The sequence below is a fragment of the Natator depressus genome, chromosome 1 (assembly GCF_965152275.1).
Source record: "Natator depressus isolate rNatDep1 chromosome 1, rNatDep2.hap1, whole genome shotgun sequence".
Lineage (NCBI taxonomy): Eukaryota > Metazoa > Chordata > Testudines > Cheloniidae > Natator > Natator depressus.
In genome coordinates, this window is record NC_134234.1 from 222134694 (window position 1) to 222155849 (window position 21156).

General features: G+C 39.7%; 1 protein-coding gene across 2 annotated transcripts in view; it reads left to right on the forward strand.

Moving 5' to 3' along the window:
• Positions 1–21156, forward strand: part of LRP6 (LDL receptor related protein 6) — a 194998-nt gene that overhangs the window by 88057 nt on the left and 85785 nt on the right. For both annotated transcript variants that reach the window (XM_074936314.1, XM_074936305.1), the window contains exon 3: positions 5639–5836. In XM_074936314.1, the coding sequence (XP_074792415.1) occupies positions 5639–5836 (198 nt within the window). The remainder of the gene's footprint in view (positions 1–5638; positions 5837–21156) is intronic.

Below are 21156 nucleotides of genomic sequence, written 5' to 3' on the forward strand. Positions count from 1 at the left end.
AAGCAAATCGAGAGATTGTGGGTGGGGGGAGGGAGGGAGGGTTGCTTTAAGACTTTTTTTTGTAAGTGGTTTACTATGTAAACAAGTTTGAGGAAGATTGTTTTCATTACCATTGAATTGCAGTAGTTACGGCATTATCTATACCATTCATCTGGTGGCCCAATGCAAATATAGCCATTTATATCATGATTTAAACACAAAGGCTCAATTCTTTATTCATAGGTGCCTAACTGCAGGTATCTCAAGTCCAGATTTGAGCCCCTGAAATGAAGTGGCCTGATTTTCAGAGTGCTAAGCACGCTCTACTCCCATTAACTTTAGCAGGAATTGAGTGCTTAGAACCTTTGACAGCCCGGCCACTTTTACTGTTGTCCTCAACTTCAGGCAGATGAGTTTGAAAATTTGATCTTAAATTAATTTCTGCCCAAGCCATTACTGCAAATTAGGCTGAGCTGAAGGTGTGCTTGTTTAATGCAGAACTGGGGCTTGCTGCTGCTTTGCATTTTTGCAGGTGATGTAAACTTTCTAAGCAAAAGCTTTTTTAAATTGCTATCAACAAAATTCTGGGCCTTAGTCAAGCAAACTATCCAAGTGAATTAGATGGGTCGAAGAACCTTTCTATTTTCCATGGTTCAGATAATCAATCTTCTCTTCTTTCCTTAAAGGGATTTTGGATTAAAATTGAGAGGAAGGGTCTGAGTTTAAAAAAATCTGCCCACAAATTTATGATTTTTGTTAGCGTGTATGAGTTTTATAGTCTGTTTTGTCTCCGTTTCATCTGACATAGTCAAAATGGTTAAGTGATTTTGATTAGTGTTTGGGTGAGATTTGAGCATAGATTAAAGACAGCAGGCTCAGATTTCATCCTTCAAACTGATGTGATGTTGGGTGGAGGGTAGGAAACTATTTGTTGGCATTTTACCATTAATTTCAAGAGGTCCAGGATTTCAACCCTGGGGCTTGCAAACAGTACAAATTTCTGTTGCTCTAGTGGTGCTCACACACCTCACACACATTTCTGCAGTGAAATCTGTGCCTGTTGCATCCTCAAAGCACATAAAGGCTGCGGTATGTAGTTACTTCAGTGAGAAAAGAGTCAACTAGAAGTTCTTCCACACCTGTGTTACCTATAAAGCTGTGTTGTAGTTAGTGTCATAGGTCCGAATGAAGGCAAAAAGTTCCAAAGCACGTGAGCAATACTGACCTGTTCAATACTTAAAACTGTTCTCACTTTTTTCATAGGAACTGGAGGCCAGTTCTCAGTGATTACTAATCTTCTGAAAAACAGCTGTACTTTAAATTTTTTCCAAGTTAGCTATATGCAAAAAGGCATATTCAACATTTTTGTGTAGTTGGAAATCCATCTGTTTTTCCTTCTTGTACAACTCAAAAACAGGGGCGCAGATTTCAGTTAAACTTGTTTACAAATTTCCCTCTTTGGGCTGAGGCCAGGCATGAGAAACATCAGTCCAAAAGTTGAGTTTTATAGCAAGTTATGAGTAAGGCTAAGATTATGTCACGGAGGTCACATAAGCCACGGAATCCATGACTTCCATGACACTTTCTGCTTCAGCCCTGGAGCTCTGAGCTGCCAGAGAGAGGCTCTTCCTCCTCTCCCCCACCCCCCCCCAACTCCAGGGGCAGCTGGGGGACCCTAGAGCTCCCACCCACCATGGGCACCAGAGAGGGGACCCTGGAGTTGTCAGCTGTAGTGGTGGCGGGCGCTGGACTCCCTTCCTGCAGCAGGGCTCAGGCTCAGCCCCGTTTTGTCACATTTATTTTTAGTAAAAGTCAGGGACAGGTCACAGGCTTATGTGAATGTGAATTTTTGTTTATTGCCCGTGACCTGTGTGTGACTTTTACTAAAAAGAACCATGACAAAATCTTTGCCTTCGTTATTAGTAATTTGGAAAAGGCATATTCTATAATGGAAGTTAAGTAGCATATGATAACAAGTGGATGGTATAATTTAACAGAAAAAACTTCTTTTAGATTTTCTTTCAGTAGTGAAATAAAAAACACATCTCCTATACTATAGTTGCCTTTTACAGAAATTTAAAGCGAAGTCCTTAAAAAAACCACATACCTGTTTCACCTCCCCCCTATGGTTTATGTTACCAGCCACAATTTAATCAAATAAAAATCTTGATTCTGTAAACACTCCAGAAGAATGGAAATGAAATAGTTGTGTGTAGCTTGACTTCACCTAAAGATGGAAAAGGGATTTATGTTAAAGCAGCTATAGAAGATATTAGACTGTAGTCTTGTGAATCATCACACTTTCTTTTCGTTGTTTTTATGTGAGCAAAGTTATTGTGAATATTTCTTCATGGTAGAGTTAATTTGGGTGATGTGCACTGGAGTCTGAGCCATTGTGTTGGCCTGACTTAAGAGGTGAGCAGCCTCCATTGCAAAGCCATACACAGATATGTCCACTCAGCTGCATTCACCCTGGCATTGCACTCACTCATATGAGGCACCAGGACTTGTGGGGGCTCATCCCAGAGATCTTTGTGGTGCACTAAGGTGGACCACTCTGATTCTTTCCCAGTGAATTGTGATAGAAATAGTCTCTCCTTCCCAGCACACGGGATTGTGGGAAGAAACTAGAGGACTGTCTGCACTTGACTGTGCAGAGTGAGTTACCAGCCCACATGAATGCGGAACCTGGGCTGTAACCAGCTGGCCCAGGTAGAAAGCACCACCACGCTTGGGTGAGAGATTTTTGTAAGTGGACAGAAGGAGAGAAAAATCCTCTGCTCGCTATTCAGTGAAGATAAGTCTCTTGATTTTCCCAAATGAAGCACAGCACTTACATATGTTCTTTCTGTGCCATCATCTGGTGTGCTGGATCTGCTGGCTCCACCGAGTTTAACTGGGACTAAAACCTGCAGGCTTCCAAACCATAGAGAAGAAAACAAACAGATGACTGTTTAAAAGCTGGTTTCAGAGTAACAGCCGTGTTAGTCTGTATTCGTAAAAAGAAAAAAGAAAAGGAGTACTTGTGGCACCTTAGAGACTAACCAGTTTATTTGAGCATGAGCTTTTGTGAGCTACAGCTCACTTCATCGGATGCATAGCATATTGTGGAAACTGCAGAAGACATTATATACACACAGAGACCATGAAACAAAACTTCCTCCCACCCCACTGTCCTGCTCGTAACAGCTTATCTAAAGTGATCATCAAGGAGGGCCATTTCCAGCACAAATCCAGGTTTTCTCACCCTTCCCCCCCCACAGACACACATACAAACTCACTCTCCTGCTGGTAATAGCCCATCCCTCTTTGAAACCTCTCTTTATAATGCGCATGATAATCAAGGTGGGTCATTTCCAGCACTAATCCAGGTTTTCTCACCACCCCCTCCCCCCCCCCCCACACACCCCCCTCCAAAAACCACACACACAAAGCTATTAGAGAAACTGAACAAAGGTCAAGGGAACTGGTTTGAAATGTCCTAAAATCGTAATCTGAATTTGTGCATGCATGGGCGTGTATGTATTCTGACAAATGAAATGGGCCTGTTTGTGAATTCTTGGAGGACTTTCATTTTGTCACTGAGCTTTCCTTACCTGGTTTTACTTGAATAATTGCATTTTGTTTAAAAGGTGAGAGAAAGGGAGAAAGAAATGAGCCTATTATAGCAACTAATGAGCTATCTGTTTCAGCCTGAAGGGTTGGTCAGGCAGGGTGGTCAATACCTTGGAACCTGTTAACCTTTGGAAAATATTTGACTCTGGGGGAGGGGGAAGGGGTGTCTCTTTAAAAACTATTAAATCAGCTTTATTTCTTTTTGTAGAAGTACTGCTTGAATTTCTTTTTCAAGTTTCTAATTGCACCTTACCATGCCGGTTGGCCAGATAACCTGCCAAAGGTGCTATTTAGTAATCTTTTTCTAAAGTAAGATTAGATTTATTTTCTTCTTGACAGATAACTCATTCCCTCATGGTGTTCATTCATGTCTAGAGAAATTTTGTGCATTCTCTCTAAACCCCCATGCAGCGTGTAAGTTTAAGGTAGAAAAATCCCTTTTTAAAGAGTGAATCATGTGAGACTGAATTGGACAATATTTGTGTTGCTTGTGGTGCATGTCTGTCTGTAGATATAACATTGTATTAAACACTCATTTGAGTCTGTAAACATAGATTAAGAGAAAATATGACTTGGAATTTCCTGAGTCTTTATAGAAATAAATAAATAAAACAAACTTTGCCAAGGAGAACTTCATCTGCAAATGTTTCTTAAATATGTTGCATGTCTGTTTTTGTTTAAAGCATGGGTGGCCATGTCCTGTTCTCACATGTGGGCACCATACAGTGACATATTGTGCCTCTGAGTGCTACAAGTGTCCAAGAGCTGCAGTTTTCCCTTGTTGACACAATGTTTTGCCTGGCTTTCTTATCCACCTGTTTAAGTTCTTGCCCCATATGTTGTTCCTTTACGTACAAAATAGTGTTTATTCCTAAGTCCTTTTACTAGTCCAGAAGAGTAGAGTTAGTTCCTCCTATCATCAGCAAAAGAGCAGAGTTTTCTGATTATACTCTTTCCCTCTCCCCCCTCCCTTATCTAACTTCCATATGTTTCCTCTTAGGGTTAACTATGACCAGGTAACATGCTTTTACATGTCTTTGTTTACACTAGGGGTTCTCAAACTGGGGGTTGGGACCCCTCAGGGGGTCATAAGGTTATTACCTGGGGCGTCACAAGCTGTCAGCTTCCACCCCAAACCCTGCTTTGCCTCCAGCATTTATAATGGTGTTAAATATATACAAATGTGTGTTTAATTTATATGTGGGGGGGTTGCACTCAAAGACTTTCTGTGTGAAGGGGGTCACGAGTACAAAAGTTTGAGAACCGCTGGTTTACACGATTTCCTAAGTAGTGCTTAAAAAGGTATGTATTAACGTGTGTTAATGTGTTTTAAAACAGAGTTTCGCAGCCTAGAGATGATTTCCTCTAGGAAAAAAGCCTAGAGCCTTTAATGTGATTTCTTTTTTTAAAATCTGGATTTGGCACCCAATATAGACAGGCTAAATTGGGTTTAAAAACATGTCAGCTGGTTGTCTGTCTCTAAATCCATTCTTTCACAAAAGCAGTTTCCCTGCCAGAAGTGCTCTCCCAGCACAAAAAACAAACAGAGACCCGAAAGAAAACAACTCTCCATTATATCTATTTTTCTGCCACTGCATACAATTTCTGTCCCCCCACAATCCCTACACTACCACACTCTTCTCTGTGATCCATATTAAAGGAGTTATTTTCTATGACAGTGCACATTGTCTAATTTCCCTGATTAATTTTGATGCTGATAGGTTATAGATAATGTGTGTAGAATTTCCCCAAATGTCTCATGCAGTCTGAGGGAAGAGAACCTGAAAAGAGTAATATCAAATTACACTATCGAATGATGTTTGAGAGATTTTAGTTAAAAACAGAAGCAAAACCTAGATACGCTTGTTCTGCTTCACAGAAGGTCGGTACATTGCCCTGTAGAATATAGCTTCAGAGAAAGAGAACTCAGTCTCTTTTAGAAAAATAGCAACTAAACCTTCATCTTGACTGGAATATAATTCCAGTGATTAGAGTGTAGATTTGAACATAATCTGTATCCTTCTCTTTTTAAAAAAAATTATAGGTTCATGTATTGGACAGATTGGGGAGAAGTGCCAAAGATAGAACGTGCTGGGATGGATGGTTCAAGCCGCTCCGTTATAATAAACACAGATATTTACTGGCCAAATGGATTGACTTTGGATTATGAGGAATGGAAGCTTTATTGGGCAGATGCTAAACTGAACTTCATCCACAAATCAAACCTGGATGGAACTCATCGGTAAGAAATTTTAATATGACTTATATGCAAATCCAATGGTTTTTCAACAGACTCTGTTTAATAAATACATAAGCTCTATAGCAGCTGATTCGAACCAGTCAAACTGCCATGTTAGCACTCATGAAGCTCCAAACAAACTAATAGTAAAATAAAAACAAACTACAGGTGGGGTTTGAATGGATACTCAAACTGGGGGATGGTTCTTAATCTGTTGTATTCAGAAGAAAGGCTTTTGTAGCTTTTCTAAGAAGTGATCCTTAAAGGGACCCCTGTTAATTTATGTGGTTTTACAGTAACATTTTCCTGTTGTTTTTTTTTTTTTAATGGATTTTCTGCCCCTGCTTGCTGTAAGGATTATTTCTTCTTAAAGACAGTACTGTCAGCTCTCGCAATTTTATTGCAAGCCTCACACTCTTTGGTCTTCTTCTGATAGCCCCGGGTCCTTGCATCAGGTAAATGTGGCAGAATCTCAACTTGCAATTCTCTAAAAACAAACATTTCTAGCCCTTCTGGTTGTGTCTCTAAGCAGAGGCCTGTCAAATGCAGCAAATAAACAACATGGGGGAAAATATTTCAGTCTTTTCTTCTCTTTCAGTCAGATAAGGTGTTACTTATGGCAAGAACAGGGTAGACCATTTTCAGGGATGTATGTGTGGGTGCTAAATTGATTGTGTTACTACAACAGTGCTGTTAAGGGGGTCATAGATTTAGCTATGTCTGGTACATTCAGGGCTACCTTTCAAGTAGAGGCGTACTTGGTACTATCTGAATGCACTCTTAGCTTGCTTGCAGGATGTTGCTTTTCTTTACCAAATGAGATGGTCTGTGCGCTGATATCCTCCATGAAAATGTACCCCATGTAGCTTATTCCTGAGATGTTTTACGGAAATACTTCATACTGTCCAACATTAAGTCTTGGCGTTTTCTTTTGCAGCCTTCTGTGATAGCTTCTAATTGGTTTATTTATCAATAAGGTTTCTTTGTTACTCTCTGTCAGACATCCTAGTGATTTAGCAATTGTTCCTGTGTGAACATAAATTCATGGTCAAATAACTGGACCCTTTAAAGAGCCTCAGTATCTGCTATCTAGGCCTTTCATTTTAATTTGTGGCTAGTTACACAGGCAGCATTTATAAAACACATCCACTGTATTAATGTGTTATTTATTTGTAATCCATGGTTTCCTGCCAGAAAGCAGAGGATAAAACCACAACATGGCTGGCTCGGTGGCTTATGCCACATATGTCCTGAAACCTGCCTCTTAACGGACAAAAAACTTTGTTTCAGTGTTTCATCCAGAATTTTTGTATTAGCATTTGTCTGAGGGATAGCAGCAGCTGCGTACAATTTTTTTTTTTCAACTATTATAAATAATTTAACTAGTATAGATAATTCCAGGCTGGGTATGAGGTTTGTAGTTTAAGTGGATTTTGAAATGACTCTGGAATTGTTGCCTGGGAAAAAGGAAAATAATTGGAAGCTGATGATACTCCTGTCTCTAAGAATGCAGGACTGCCCAATGGCTCCAAAGTGGTGGGCAAAGGGGCAGAAATGACATTATCAGGTAAAATGCCTTAAAATGCAAAATAACTGATGTATAAAATTATTTGGGTCTGTGATATATAATTTTTTTTAATATAAATCATTAACAAAGAAGGGAACAGAGGATGTTCCAGTTAGTCTAATTTTGGCTAAAAAAAAAATTGATGTTAAAGCTCTCTTCTAATGAAAAAGGAGAGGTCTTAAATCCAGTTAAGTGATGGGTGCTTAAAAATCTTCATCTTGACTGAAACTGACCACATGAAGGGCACAAAATGACAGCTTGCCACCCGACAGGTTACATGCCAGAGGTGGATTTCTCATCCAATTTTTAAATGACCAAGCTTTGTATAATTGTCAAAAGACTCACACATGACAGCTGATTTGATCACACTTGAAACCCAGCTTGTAGTTTTTGCCCAACAGAGTAAATATGTAGCTTGCTTTATTTTTTGAATTACCTGTTTTATGCTCTCATATTTGGATGGGAGAAAGAGGAGAAGCTTATTAACTATACTAAAATAAGGGGATGGCAGCGGTGGGGGGTGGGAGTCATTGGGTTCGAACAGATAGTCTGGGTAGGGCCCATGGGAAATTATGCATAATGTAGACATCTGGTGATGGTAAGTGTTCATTGTTAAAGCACCCAGTGATCAAAATCAATACTAACCTCTATCCAATTTGATATGTGTGTATGTGCTTTCCTAACGTGCAAACACAAGTTTCCCTGTGTCTTATCCATCATTCCCAGTCCTTCCAGCTCCACAGATACCTCACTGTTCCTGCAGGCACTTTTGCATTTTCAGTATTTCTTTCCTGCAGGCTTGTTTTCAGCATCTCTCTTCTTAATGGTCTACTGTGCAGCAACACATGTGAACTTTAGATTGTAAGTGAACTCATCCCCTTACTTGCCTTTGGCTAACCTTAAAATGATAGTTGGAATTAGGAGGGAATTAGTATTTATTTGAAGAAAAATAAAAAACAAAAAAACCCAACTGTTTCTGAACCAGGTGCTTATAACCTGCCTTAAGCAGTCACAAGCGTACTCCACTCTTTGCAGCACCTGGTTTTCCCTCGTCACATAAGGGAGCTGTAAACATTCAGAATATAGTCGGCATCTGTGTCTGGTGTGCTGTGTTTTTTACAATTCCCGTTCATCATGGAAAAAGAGGAAGATTTGTTCAAGGAGCAGAGCAGCTCTTTCTAAATTTTTTTTTCTTCTCTGTCTTCTAGACCTTTGTCTACACTAGGCAAAACAGGTGTGTTTTTAAAACATGTTAGCTAACCCATTTAAAAATCATAATATAGATGCAGTATGCTGTAGTTTTAATGTGTTAACTGGTCAAGGTTTTCCTTCCTTATTTTCCTTCCCAGGGTTAATCTTGACCAACTAATGTGTTAAACCACAGTTTGGCTTGTCTGCATTAATAGGTTGTTTTTTTAATGTTACCAGTCATGTTTTTAAAAATACACCTTTTTCCAGTGTTAACATACCATTAGTTTATTCAGTTTTCAGTAGCTTGGCTCTTTTGATGTCACCATTTTCTTAGTTTCCTCAGCCAAGATCTGAATTTCTAACATCAAAAAAAAAAAAAAAAAAAAAGGCAGGAAATAAAACAAAAAAACAACCTTTGAAAGGAAACAAACTTGGGAGGCCTTCTTTAAATGCACACAGACCTAAAAAAGGGTACAAATCCAATTTTTTCCTCTTTTGCAGGCCATCTTTTAAAATCCATGCACATACAAAACATACCACGACATTGCAAAAGTGGAGAGCAGAAGACTGGGTGGGCAAAGACAACATCACTGACCCAAACCTTATTTCTAAATTACTGATGTTAGTGAGGACTCATAGTATAATATGAAGGGGTGTAGAGATGGATATGGCCCTTTAAAAAACGGAACTTGTATAGCATGTAACTAATTGCTGTGTAACCAGGGTGCAGACACTTTGGTAGAAATGACCTCAGTGTTCAGATCCATAACTAGGCATCACATATAATACATTTCATATATAATTTTTTAATAGTCTAATTTCCACCCCCTCCTTCCCCTTGAATTAGGATCTGTGATCTCTAGAAAATGCTACTAGTCGCTCTGCTTGTTTTCCGCATGGTGGTATTACATGGGGGAAAATATTTGCTCATGTGTAAGCTGGAGAACCAGTGAAGCAATAAACAGAAGCAACTGGCTTTACGAAAATTGTATAGTTTGGCAAATATAATGTCCTGAATCTGTTCAGATTTGGTCAGTTTTGCAGAGGAGGCGGATGAGAGTACAAAGATCTGCCTCCAGCCTTTTTAGTCTTGCATAATATAAGGCAGAAGACAAAGGTAACAGCAGATACATGTGTTGTAGCAAAGAATCTACCAAGAAAGGAGGATCAAATATGAGACTTCATACGAAAGAGAGAGAGTTTAGTAATAATACCAAATACTATTAATCCAGAAAAGAGCTTCAAACAAGTCAAAGGAAATGGAGGTTTGGTTTGGCATGAATTTAGAAAGCAATATGACCTAAATTGGATGTGAAAAGCCAGTGTCTCTGATCGATAAAGCTCTAAGTATTAGAGGTTCAGACACAGCTCAAATTAATATACTGTTTGTGTACATTACAAATATAGAAAATCAATTTCTTTGATTTTTCAAAAGGAATTTGAGAGCCTGCACAGACATATTGTGGAATGTTCTTCAGTTCTATGGAATCCCATCTAAAGTTGCCAATACCATTACAATTATGTATAGAGAGGCGAAGCACTCTATAAGAGCGAACAATTGGGCAGCACAATGGTTCAAAGTGGACACTAGCATGAAACACAGCTGTGTTCTAGTTGATCTTCTAATTAGCATTTCCATAAATTGGATACTGAAGGAATGTATTAGCAACATAAACACTGGTAATTCATGGGTAGATGGGAAATGCCTTGAAGATCTACAAAGATAATCCGGAAAAAGAGCATGCAAACAGGGTTCAAAATTAGTTATGCTAACACACACGTCCTCAAAACCCAGAGGTCAAGCAGCAACATCACATTAGAAGACACAGATATCAAGAAAGTTGAACAGTTCATTAAACTCACAGCATATGGAAATCAAACATATACAGCATCAGAAAAAACTTTAGAATTTTCGACCCAGACATAATCTCAGGATTAACATATGGCCACAAATGCTGGAGATTTACCAAAATGTTAGTCAGAAAACTAGACACTGTTGAAAATGTGTCTACAAAAGATTCTGGGCATTAGATGGAAAGATTTAATCACCAATGAAGAGATCTGAGAAATCACCAACCAGCAGCTCATATCCACTGAAATTGGAAGGAAGTGCTGGATATAATTGGGGCATCTACTCTGCATGCCAGTGCACAGACTCCCATGTGGAAACTAACTGCTGTGAAAAAATGAGGGAGCCGAAGAGAAACCTTAAGAATAACCCCTAATAGGGAGGACATAACTGTTGATCTCTCCACCACGGAGCAGATGGAAGCAACAGCAAACGGCAGAGAGGAATGAAGTAGATGAGTTTCTGCCCTGTGTGGCAACAGTGGTGCGGGAAGGATGTGGTAGTAATATGTGAAAGAGAGAAAAATCTTGATGTTGTTGAACATACCAGAAATTGTAGGAAATATGCTGCTTTGTTTCTATTCTTTATCTTCTAGACTAACTGCCATTTCTATTTCTTGCACTAAATAGCAATCAAAATATATGGATTTAAATTAAACAGGCTACTGTGCTTGTCAGCAGCGAAAGACAATAAATAATATGGTGCATCCATGACAGCTTACTTTCTCACTTTCTTGGCTTCTCCTTTGGGGATAGGGGAAAGTGAGGGTCGGAGAGGAGGAGGAGGGAGAAACCAACAGATCATGTTCAATGTTTTATTGACAGGTTTCAGAGTAACAGCTGTGTTAGTCTGTATTCGCAAAAAGAAAAGGAGGACTTGTGGCACCTTAGAGACTAACCAATTTATTTGAGCATAAGCATAAGCTTTCGTGAGCTACATCGTGCATCCGATGAATTGAGCTGTAGCTCACGAAAGCTTATGCTCAAATAAATTGGTTAGTCTCTAAGGTGCCACAAGTCCTCCTTTTCTTTTTGTGAATGTTTTATTGCTTACTAGAAAGAGGGATAGAGGAGCTCCGTCTAAACCCTGCAAGTTTCTGAATAAAAAATGATTATTAGGCCCTGTGACAATGTTAGCAATGCTTCTTCCCTTCCATTTATTGAAATAGTAAAACTCTCCCACTGAATTTGTGATATGAGATTCCATTTGTAAGAAAACGCAAACAGCAAATTTTAAGTAATCATATATGATTGTCATCCAGCCCCGGGACTTATTGGCCTGACTGCTTCAGTGATGGGTTTGTTAGAATGAAGGATGGTAGTGCAGAAGTTGATGTTCAATGTCCTTGGTTTGCAAGCGAGAGAGAGGAATGTACAGTCTTCTTTAAAACAGCCATTTCTCACATTGGAAAAACAATAGTTTGAAAATGAAATTGGCCTATGGAAGGAGTGTTTTTGTTTTTTGAGGCTCTTATCCTCCTTATCAGAGTGAACCAGTTGCTTTTTGTGGGACTAATTAAACAAAACTGAATTGCAGACATCTCTCCTGTGAGTAGAGTACTGAGATAGGTTGGCCTGCTAAGGCAGCTCTTGAATTAATTTTGTCTTGTTTTACCCTGCAGCAGCAGTTCTAATTAATAAGTTAACACATTATTGGCTGAAGGGAAATGCACTTACATGGTCCCTCAGGAAGCGTTTGTGTTAATGAGATGGGTTTAGAGGCCATTGTAAGAAAACATACTTTCAGCAACTGTCTTGTAAGTGTTTCCCGGGTTTTTAATTTTGCATTTGAGCATTGTGGGTCTGCTTTCAAGCATGAAATCATGTGTGTCTGTCAGATGATTAGTTGTTGTGGATTTGCTGAAAAGTTAAAAATATGAAGTCTGACATTTACAATAGAACCTTTTATCCTTGTGTACATATAATTTATGGATACAGTATAATTATGTGATGTGTCTTTAAAAAGCTAAAAATTTCTTCAGCTACTAAAATGGAGCCATCTATGGGGTGAAAAGTCAATAGCTGTGTTAACACTGCATGACAACTCAGAAGAGGAAGGGAAGAATACCATGGCTAATTGAAATTGCAGGGGAGGGAGTAGGTGGGCATGAATTGGAGCTAATTCCCCAACTCTTGCTAGAAGTGCTCTGGGCACTTTATTTCAGAAAGATGCAGCAGAGATGCAATTTCCAAATGTCTGGACTTGTGAACATTTACATGCTAGTGATTCTAGTTAAGCAGTAAATCACAACAGGCTGCATATTTTTGGGGCCTTTGTGCATTGTCAGGCTGAACAGACAGTGCCTTCATCCACCTCAGCTGTGTACCAGTAGCCCAGGAATGCAAAATTGTTAGAAAATGTTTACAAAGAATAATATATTTATAAAGAATATTTACAAATAAACAATGGTTACCTCAGTGGTTTTAACGTAAAACCATACAAACGAAGAATACAGGATTATAATCAGTCAAATTTTACTTGAATCTAAAAAAATCAAATTTAATTTTAAAAATATTGCTATTTTCTTGTGGAATGTTTTTTTAAAAAGTCTCATTAAGTTTCTTAAAATAAAGCTGAATTGTATTAACAGTATTTCCTTAGAGCAAGCTTAAAGAGCTTTTTTAAGAGTAATTATGTAAGAAAAATAGAACTTTCAGTTCTACGTGAAATAGTTTGTAAAAATATAGCAGAAACTCTCTAATCTTCGTGACTGATAAATGAATATACATGATAAAAATATCTATTATACTAAAATATCTAGTGCTCCCAAAAGTGAGGAAATTGAGTTAAAAACATGGGACTGCCACTGTAATAGGTGCTTCTATCTGTAGTTCTTTCAGCATCCCTCATTCCTGAGCACAACATCCTATGCTATTTCCATCTCAAATTCCTCTTCAGCAGAGTCCTTTGACTCAAACTGAACTTTGAGGCAATTTTATGATGTGCACTGAAATGAGACCAACAGAATCATTTCACTTTCAACCACTATTTCACCTTTGGTTTCCAAGGGTAAGGCTTTCATGTCCTGATTCCAGTCCAGCGTCAAACATCTTGTTCAGCTACAAAATTATACATTTTAAAAATGTATAATAAACTTAAGATTGAATATGCAGTATCTTAAGGCGCTTTTTACCATGGAGACTTTAAGGAAGTATCACATGGCAGATGTAGTTTTAAAAAAAGGCAGAAGTAATGGAAATACTGTGTATTTATTTTTTAAAAAATGTTTTATATCCCCAAAATCTTTGTTTCCCCTCTTTGTCAGGTAATTAGCACTGTTTGAGCTATGATAATGATATATAAATAAAGCTGTTGGTGTATTGGGGAAAGACCTCTGTAAACCACGTTGGGGATTGGTCCTGCTTTGAGTTGGGGGTTGGACGAGATGACCTCCTGAGGTCCCTTTCAACCCTGATATTCTATGATTTAACTTTCTCAATTATTTTAAAATAAGCTTTTGTTACCTTGGCAGAAGAAGAAACCACATGATCCCTGGAGGAATTAGGGTATACTGGGCAGGTTTTTGGTGTTACCACTGTGTTGTTATTGAGTGCCTTGCTCTCTATTAGCTAGGGTGACCAGGTGTCCAGTTTTTGACCGGAACACCTGGTCAAAAAGGGATCCTGGTGGCTCCAGTCAATGCTGCTGACCCGGCCGTTGATTGTCTGGTTGGTGGTGCCGTGCAGCGGGGCTGGCAGGCTCCCTGTTAGCCTCTACGGATCCCGGGAAGCAGCCGGCATGTCCGGTTCCTAACCTATAGGGTGGCCAGCCAGTGGGGTGCGCATGATGCCCTCCCCCTCCCCCCCCCGCCTGCAGGTGCAGCTCCCATTGGCTGGGGTAGGGCAGGGGACAAACTAGCGTGCCTAGCAGGCAGCTATTGAGAGGTCGTGACACGCGCCTTTCCTGTTGCTGCTGGCCCTCTTCTCCACCTCATGCTCCTCCTGTGGCTGGGCTCAAGCTGCAGCGCGTGCCCTGCGGCGAACTGCGGTCTGTCGCCCTATCGCTAGCACCCAGAAGTTCGAGGTATGTATCCCCGAGTGCTGGAAATGGGGCTTCACCCCCAATCCCCTCACTGCATCCCTCCCTGTCCCAACCCCACCGCACCTCCATCTCCCTCACTGCATCCGTCCCATCCCAGCCCTGCCTCTCCCACCTACCCATCCCAGCCCTGTGCCCCTTACAGTGCTCTCCCACCCATCCTCTCCATCTCCCAGAGTTGCCACCCCCATGTCCCTCACCCCCCACAGCTCTGCACCTCATTCATCTCCATACGCTGCTGCACTCCCATTGTGTCCCTATATACTTCTGTGCACCCCATATCCTCATGCACCTATACCCTTCGGCCTCCCTCCGCATCCCCATCCATCCCACATTTATACCCCTCCCCCCAGTCTCCTTCACTACCCCCTTTCATCCCCACCCTGCTCTCATCCTTGGTCTCTTTCCCTCCACCTTCCCCCATCTTTTCTCTTCCAGACCACCTTCCTCCCTTCCCGGCTGGGTGCCTCTGTGTAGGCAAGTGTATGCGTGCATGTATTGTATGTGTGTAAGAGACTGTGTGGCTTTGTGTAGGGAGGGGCATGTATTGCTGCATGTGTGTTTACCTGTGTAAATAAAATTTGCGACCTAACTCTTTGCTTTTGCTGGCTTGCGCACAAAAAAATTGATGACATAAAATATGTGTGTGCATTTCATAACCTTTGTCTAGCTACATTATAAACTTTGTTTCAGACTCGTGGTCTGTAGGCACTAAACAACAATTGTAATATTAAATAATGTGGAGGTATATGTGTTCGTGCATGATAGAGTTGTAGACATGAATACACGTGTGTATCTGCATATAGGTGTAGGAGTCAGTTTCAACAGATTTATTTATATGGGTATCTGGACAAGTGTGCATTTCTATGGTTGTGCTTTATGGATTTGTATTTGTATGTGTGGTCCTAATTTCACAGATAAAATTACAATAACTTTAGCGAACAAAAAACATGGAGCTGGTTATGAAAAATGGGAAGAGGGGAGGGAAACAATCATGACAACCTTTGTGAAATTTCAGGTTTTAAAAATTACCCTTTTTGACTATTTTTCTGCCAGCTCTAGAATCCTGTAACAAATAACCTGAAATTAGCATAGTACCTCTGTCAAAACAATAAATATGCCTGTTTGGGCCTTGCAGTGAAAATGAGCACATGAGCCAGGTGGGGGAAGAGCAAGGGAAGGGGGATGGAGTGAGCAGGGGGCGGGATCTCAGGGAAGGGGCAGGGTAGTGGGTGGGGCAAGGGTGTTCAGTTTTCTGGCATGAGAAAGTTGGCCACAGAATATTAGCTTTCCATATTCTGTAGAGCATTGGTATACAAACTTTTCCAGTCGCACCCCTCCCTTCCCCTTCTTACCATCAGTGGAATCTCTCTGTGGCACCCCGGTCCCCCCCCATTACTGCACAGCCAAGCAGCAGAGCTTGAGTTAAAGGCAGAGCTGGGAGCAGAACTGGGGATAGGGAGGAGCTTGGGCTAGGGGCTGAGCTGGTCTGAGAGGGAATGAGAGCAGAGCTGGGCTGGGGATGGAGCAGCGGACAGAGCTGGTCTGGGGGCAGAGTGGGGCTGGAAGCTTGGCGCGCTCTCCCTACCCCCATGGGGGCTGGCCCACGCCTGGGGGCAGAGCGGGGCTGGAGCATGGCACTCTCTTCCCACCATGGGTGTAGTTTGGGGATGGAAGCGGGGGGGCGTTGCTCCTCTTCCCTCTTCCCCAAACTGCAAGCCTTGGGCAGGCGCAGAATTTTGCCTTCCACGTGTGGCCTCGCTGGCCTGACTGGAGCTGCCCACCCAGTATAGAAGTCAAACTACTCCTGTGCTCCTCACCTCCCAAGGGCGATGGCCCAGGCCTGGAGGCAGAGCAAGACTGTGGGGTTAAACGGAGAACTGGTCTGGGGGTGGCGTGGGGCTGGAAGCGTGGCTCTTCCTGCCTGCTCCCTATGGGAGGTTAGCCCAAGACTTGCTGCATGGTGCCCGCACCCCTTTCCCTCTGAACATTCCTCCCCCATAATTTGGGGACCACTGTAATAGGATTTAGTTTGTCAGGGCCTGGGATTCTCATTGAAACTGTTTATCACACCCACCTACAAGCAAATAGCCCAAAATGTCGAGAGTCATGGATATATAACTGACATTTTTTAAGGATTATGGTATAATTAAATAACTTTATAGACAGCTACTATGGAGACAGGATGGGTGAGGTAATACTTCTATTGAACCAACTTCTGTTGGTGAAAGAGGCAAACTTTTGAGCTTACAAAGAGCTCTTCTTCAGGTCTGTAGACAGACAAATATTCTCTACAAGACAGAGTTTAACTTGTTTTATACAAGTCTGTTGCTGTTGTACGTTTTCTATTATACTTTTCATGTACTAAAAAGAATGACATTTTGGCATCTTCCCACCTATCACTGATATAGTAAAATACCTGTGCAAAAACTTTCTGTAGGGATTTTTAAAAAAAAAAACCCTGAAAATAATGGAATCTGTGACAAAAATGTAGCCATGAGCATTCATTCAAAACAGATCCAGTATATAGTATCAGAGGTGTAATAGTTTTCAATAGGCTAATAACCAGCAAATGTAAATATGGGCCAGCAGTAACCCCTAAAGACTGTGTTCTTGATTTCATGGCTAATCAGAAAACTTTAACCTCCAGATTGTAAATTGGATTTCTATTTCTTTAATATTCCGCTGTCACTTTAGAGTAATATGGCAAATTTGCCTCTTAGCTGTCCAAGACACTTATCTTGTTGCAAGCAAGGCCTGACCTGCCTGAAAGCCCAAACCATGGCAGTGTGGGATTATGGAGGCCCTGTGGTACAAAGGAAGGTGCCTCATCCACACCACGCAACAAGTAAAGCAAAATATTGCAGACTGGTGTTAGCGTTTTGAGCTGACGGGATTTTTGTGTGTGTGTGCACGTTTGTGTGCTTGTATGTTTTAATTGGTATGCTACTGAGAGGTTTTTGAGGAAATGTAGCTATGCTGAAATAGTGGAGACTTTTTTGTTTAAATCATTAACTGTGATTTCCTAGTTAGCAGGCCATCAATTTCATTACTTACATTCCTGGTGTGGAATCCTTTGAGTGGGTAATGAATACTCAAATAAAAGTGGAATGTCCCTGTTTGGTGTAAATGAACTAAAACGTTCAACTTAATTTGCCCATTTCACCTTCTGTTGGATAATTGGGTAGGTTATTAAAGATTTGGTAAGGCAGCTCAGTTCAGTGGAAACACTCAGCCATCCAAGTGGGATTTCTACACCATCAGATCAACCCATCTGGACAGAAGATTGCTCCCTCTTCACTCAGTTATCGGACAGGAGAGGTCAAGTGTTGTACTTGAAGAACTATTTCTCACACAAATTGTATTGTAAGATTACTTGTTTAATATGGGGTGTCTATATGCTATTTTGTTAGCATGTGGCAGTGGTGTGGATAACTTCATTTTTTTTCCCCCTTTCGCTTTTGAAATTCAGTTGCAAAAAACCAAAACAATGATAGTTTTACTATCCTGGAACTGCTGGGAGATGGTAATATGTACAGGATCTTCATTTGAAAGGTGGAATTAAATGTACATAGGATAATTCTTACTCTCTACCACTGAGATTGGCCCCTACAACATGGAACATGAAGAGAAGAGACTTTAGGGATAAAGACCTTCCATGACTAGTGGACCCAACTACTGTACCTTCTGTCCATGTGCTGCATATTGCTGATATAGAAATGTTGACCAAGATTTTTAAACAATGATTATTGATTATGAGTACCTCAGTTTTGGATGCTGCATCATGTAAGTTATGCCTTTATTATCTCAGTCTGCAGTTCCATTGTTCAGTTTTTGAGACCTATAATTTTAGCTCAGAACAGTATTGACTCTGTTTCAATAGTGTTACTAGACAGCCCTTTATGTTCTGTATTGTGGAAATGATGAACTGAAACAAAACGTTGCTTTAGCTGACTGAAATTTTTTGATTTTTGCAGTATTATACCATGCTGGAAGCCATTAGTGTATGCTAATAAGTTCTGTATGTAATATGGATAAAAGAATGAAGTTCTTGGTGCTGTGGAGATGGAATATAAACAGCTGAGAGAAATACAATGGCTGAAAGTACCCCATATGTTCTGGGTTTATTGAAATACAGTTTTCAGGTAGAATGAGTTTCCTCTTTAATGTAAAGAGGAAATAATGGATTTACTGAGGCATGAAAGCTTAGTTAGAATAAGGAGGTGTGGATGATCCACAGTGTTAGATTTAGTATAATGCAGCATCCTTTGGTCTAATTGTTTGCTCTTTTAAGTTTTGGAAAAATCCCATCTTTATTCTCTGTTTTAGTTGGTGCATTTTTTTTAAAGGAAGTCTGTAAATGTTTTTCATCTTAAATTGAATCTGTTCTTGGATTTGGGAGTTGGCAGCATATTGTACAGGATTTTAGGGAAATGCCAACCTATCAAGAATAGGGATGTATAACTGGCCACTTCCTACACGTTTACAGTTTGGACTTTTATCATGTGTAGGAAAAATGTTTGTACTCAATATGGTGACCTAATAAAACCAAAAAACAATCATTCCACAACAGGGCAAGAATTTTGGTTGCTCTTAATATACAATAGGTAAATGCTTGGCCATCAATCTTTTTTTATTCACTCAGTTTGTTTTAAATGTGTATAGCCACATATAGTAAGTATTTAGTCCTTTCTCTTCCTGCTTTCTCACAAAGTATTATATAGGCATCTTAAACAACAGTATAAATGCAAATACATTTAACTTGAACTAAATTTTCTTCAGGCAATAGCAGACTTCTTGGTAAAATCTGTTTTTAATTTTACTGATTACCATGCTGATAATATAACTGGCTATAGTCAGGAAACAGTGATACATAGCACAAGAGAAATTCATCTTGACAGAGGTGCACTGTCTCTTCTCCCACCACTAAAACAGTGTATATAGTTTGTAAATGTTTTTAAAGTAAGGTGCGAAGGGTGGATAAAAAGGTGATTTTTTAAAAAATGATGTTTTTAATTGGACTTTTAAAAAGTTTAAATACAGGCTTATTTTTTTTTAAATAAACCTATTTACAATTAAATTGGAGATTCTGTGGTAAGGCCTACTGTAATCTTTACAGTAATTTTAAAATTTAAATTAAAAAAATATTAAGTAGTACATATTTGCTGCCAAGTGTTAAAGGAAGTCAAACCACTGAGCTGGTGGAAGTCACTGGCTGAGCGCTTGGAACCAGAGTTAGTTGAAGTGCTAAAATGGCTTTTAGTAGCAATAGCCTCTTCTGTAGGTTCAGAGGGAATATTTTCTTCATTTCTGTTCGTTCAGCTATTTCAGTGCAGTGACTAGATCATTCAAAATTAAGAAACAAATGGGAGTTGAAAAAACAGAAAAGTTTATTTCCTCCTCCAATCTGTGTATTAAAAACTAGGTTTGAGAAGATGAGATCTATTAGTTCTAAAATTTTGAAGCACAATGGTGACCAGGAAAAGTCAGTTCAGTTAGTTAACTGGAGATGTTACTTCCTTTCTCAATACATCTTAGTTTTAAATGCAAAACATATTTTGATAACCCTCCTTTATTTAACCAATTAAAGTTATTTTAAAATGCTGGTTTTGTGCATTTTTAATTGTTTGAATTTCCCTCCAAATAGAGCTTGTCACAAATCACAAGTAAAAAAAATTAATCACCTCGTAAATAAGAAATGCTTCACACCATTTTCTGACGATATAAAAATGTAAACATTAAGAATTAAGACAAATTAAGAATCTGAATATGTGTAAATTAGACTAAATAAATGTCTATAGATGTGGTAGAGCCTCCTGGTTAGCAAAAAGAGAGACTAGATTTACTGTAATGGCTATATTTAGTTGAGGATCATCATGTTTTAATGATCACCAACCAATGAAAATTAACCTTCTTTTAGGAAAATAACTAAAAAGCACAAATGCAAAGCAAGCTTAAAAATCAGTGATTCAGATCAGGGTTTCCTGCTTGCTAATTTAAATCATGATTAAAATAGGTGATTTTAATTAATCCATCCTGACACTACCTCCGGCTTTTGAAGTTTAATTGTGTGGTTACATTTTTCATGTTAATTTTGACTGAACCTCCAGTTATTCTCTATAAATATTTTTATCTGATGATTATGTGTTGATTAAGAAATCTCCATGAGGTCTACAGGGCTAATAAAACTGCTCTCTTATCCCCAACTCTCCTGCTCTTATTTCTATTGATACCTGTGACTAGAAGTAGTAATTTGGCTATGGCAGTAATTTGACTATGCCTATGAAACTGTAAGCCTTTGAGGGAACTGAATAGCTTGGTAGAATGATAATGGGATATACAATATCTTGCCTTCACATCATTTGTTCAAATTGAGCATGGGCTGATTGAAAGTAGTTGCCACCAGCCAGCTGTCAGATCTTGTCAATCCAGTTACACCACCTACCTCATAATTGGTGCCCTTGTTGGCAGTCTCACCAGAGGGGTGGAGACCCTATTCCCCTTTTACCCTTAAGTGGGGTTCATTTGCATTAGTGGTTAAGCACACTGGCAGGACTGTTGTGGGAAGCTTGCACTGCTGTTAGCCGTACACAGCAGTTAACTATACAACATCACTCTCCAGTACTGTCACTCTGGCACCGTTCGTAATTAGTAAATCAAGATGAAAATTATTCCTCT